Source organism: Sinohyriopsis cumingii, chromosome 18, assembly GCF_028554795.1.
Source record: "Sinohyriopsis cumingii isolate HCF-2022 chromosome 18, ASM2855479v2, whole genome shotgun sequence".
Classification (NCBI taxonomy): domain Eukaryota; kingdom Metazoa; phylum Mollusca; class Bivalvia; order Unionida; family Unionidae; genus Sinohyriopsis; species Sinohyriopsis cumingii.
In genome coordinates this window covers 24235096-24238147 of record NC_142978.1, presented here as the reverse complement: position 1 = coordinate 24238147, position 3052 = coordinate 24235096, and the positions used below count along the sequence as shown (strand labels likewise).

Sequence of the window (3052 nt, the reverse complement as noted above, 5' to 3'; positions counted from 1 at the left end):
ACAGCTTCCCCTTTCAGTATTATACCGTCATAAAAGCTCAGTGTGTCTCTGATAGAGAAATAAGGTCTCACTTCAGGCTTTAGGTCATTTTTGTTTTTGGGCCATCCTTCTATAATACGGTCAATCAACAACTGACAAGTTGTGTCTTTGGCAGTTTCTCTCCTGATTTCTGTAATTCGCGCATCCGGAATTTTATCAAACATTTCGACCTCACATACTTTCAGCCTAGTCAGTTCAGTGTCATCTGACAAACTATAAGCACGACTTAGTGTGTCCGCAATGATTAATTCATATCCTTTGACGTACCGAAACGTAACATTGTATCTAAACATCTTCATTAGAATGTCTTGTAGCCGCTTTGGTGCTTGACTGAGTGGTTTCTTCAGGATGGTTTCCAGAGGTTTATGGTCGTTTTCAACAATCACTGGGCGACCATATGTGTACTGATCGAACCTCTCTAGCCCATACAATACTGCAAGCGCTTCTTTTTCTATTTGTGCCCAGTTCCTTTCAGCTGGTTTCAACGATCTTGATGCAAACTCAAGTGGGTGTCCATCTTGCAGCAGAGCAGCTCCTAGGCCATCTTTACTACTATCAACTTGTAGTACCAAGTCCTTATTTGGATCGTAGATTGCTAACACATCTGTTTGCTTTAACAGTTGTTTCACTCTTTCAAAAGCTTCCGTGCATTGTTTTGTCCATTTCCACGGTGTGTTCTTTCTAGTCAGGTTTCTCAATGGTTCAAGAGTCTCAGACATATTTGGCACAAATTTAGCCATATACTGTACCAATCCACAAAATCGTTTGATTTCAGTAACGTCCGTCGGAGCATTCATTTCAAGAACAGCTTTGATTTTATCGTTATCTGGCTTGATACCTTGTGGCGTGATTCTGTGTCCATGGAAAGTGATTTCAGGGCCCATATCCTTCTTTCCTTCATTCAAAACAATGTGCCTCTCTTCACAGCGTTTGTAAAGCTTTGCCAGCTTTTCATCATTGTCTTTCTGAGCTGCTATTTCATTATCACCACAACCAACGATGATAATATCATCCGCAATTGTAAATATGCCTTCAAGGTCGCTAAGAGCTTCATTCAGTTTCCGCTGAAATATTTCACTGGATACATTCAGTCCGAACGGTAGTCGAGCCCATCTGTATCTTCCAAACGGTGTTATCATAGTAGTAAGTAGACTGGATTTTTCATCAAGTCTAATATGCCAATATGCTTCTTGCACATCGAGTTTCGTGAATACTTTGGCATTATGTAATCCTGGAACTACGTCATCAAAAGTTGGAAGTCTATATCGTTCTCTCACTAACACTTTGTTCAGCGGTTGAGGATCTAAACATATCCTCCACGATCCATTGCTCTTCTTTGTAATTGCCATCTGGCTAACCCATTCAGTTGGTTCTGTAACTGGTATTAAAATGCCGCGTTCTGTCAGTAGGTCAATTTGTTCTTTCACCTCAGTTCTCACTGCCAGCGGTATGTTGCGAGCTGGCAATGCCCTGGATTTTGCATCATCTGTGAGTCTGAGGTTCACTTCACCAAGATCTCAGAGGTGGCGTTTGACGCTTCCGATAAAATTATCGGTGTTAATTGTGACCAGTTTCAGTTCTTGAACCGCTTTCAAACCTAGCAAGCAATCTAGCTCATTTGGCACAATTACAAAAGTTACGTTATAAGTTTCATTGTTCACTGGGTTTGTCACTGTCAGAGTTGCCTCCCCTAAGGATTTCGCTGTTGACTTGTTCCACATTCTGAGATGTGACACTTTCTGTATTCTCTGAGATTTTCGGACAAATCTCTGTTGGATTGTATTTACCTGGGCCCCAGTGTCAATGTGAAATGTTACATCACAGTCATTTACAATCATTTTGGCTTTTGCCTTTGAATTGATCGAACTGTCAATGTAGTTAAGCCAGAATTCTTCTTCTGTAGCTTCTTCGGGCTTGTCATTTTGGTCAACTGTTTGCACTTTCTTGCAGCATGATTTGAAATGGTTCTTTACACCACAGTTGTTACATCTCTTTCCCCAGGCTGGACATTTTTCTTTGCTTCGTTCATGAAACAGTCCACAGAAACCGCACTTATGTTTCGGTCTTACCAATCCAGTACCAGATACACCTGCTTGTGATCGTGGTTTCGCGTTATCAACTTTGTTCACCGAATCATGTACTTTGTCTTGTCTGATTTCTTGCACATGTCTATTTGACTGTTCAAATGCTCGGCAAGTTTGAAGACACTTGTCAAGTTCAAGTTTTTCTTCTCTCAACAACAATTCTTGGAGCTTACCACTTGTGCTGAGTACAATTTTATCTCTTATCATTCTGTCTTTTTCTTTGAAATTGCACGACTCTGCTCTTCTCCTAACTTCGGTAAGGAAATGTTCGAACGATGTAAAGTCATCATATTTCACACACCAGAACCTGTGGGTTTCAAGAACTTCATTCCTCCGTGGATTACAGTAGGCTTCAATCTGTTGCAGAACTTTGTCTGGATCGTTTTTGTCATCTTGATTTGCCCATACAAACTGGTCATAAATGTCAATTACCTTCGGTCCTGCACAGTGTAAAATGATGCTGGTTCGAACTGTCTTGTCTTTGTTTTGGGAACCACTAGCGGTCAAATATATTTCTATCTGTCGCTTCCATCTCTTGAAGTTTTCACTTATGTTTCCTTCAGTAATATCTAAAGTCCCAGGTGGCTTTAACGAGTCCGCCATGTCGAACGAATCAAATCGGGACGAATGTTCAATTGAATGTGATCTATTTTCGCGACCTGGCTTGGTCAAATTTTCGGAGTTTCTTCAACTCTGTGCGTTTATCCAGCGAAAATCAACGTTGCAGACGTTATCAGGATATGCGTTCACCACTGCCACCATGTTGATAGCATGCTTGTATCATCATAAGTGGTGATATCTTCAAAAGAATAGCTCGTAGACGAAAACACAAGTCACGTGTTTAATCAACACACACGAAGGTAACTCCTTCAAGACCACTACAGAATAGAGAGTAACAGTTGTCTTTCTTAGATCATATCAACAATATT

General features: G+C 40.7%; 1 protein-coding gene across 1 annotated transcript; it reads right to left on the bottom strand.

Moving 5' to 3' along the window:
• Nucleotides 1–1556: 1556 nt before the first annotated feature.
• LOC149776231 (uncharacterized) lies at nt 1557–2726 on the bottom strand. Its single transcript, XM_089942622.1, has one exon. It carries the CDS (start codon nt 2724–2726, stop codon nt 1557–1559), a length of 1170 nt encoding a protein of 389 aa, XP_089798748.1.
• Between the last annotated feature and the right edge of the window lie 326 nt (nt 2727–3052).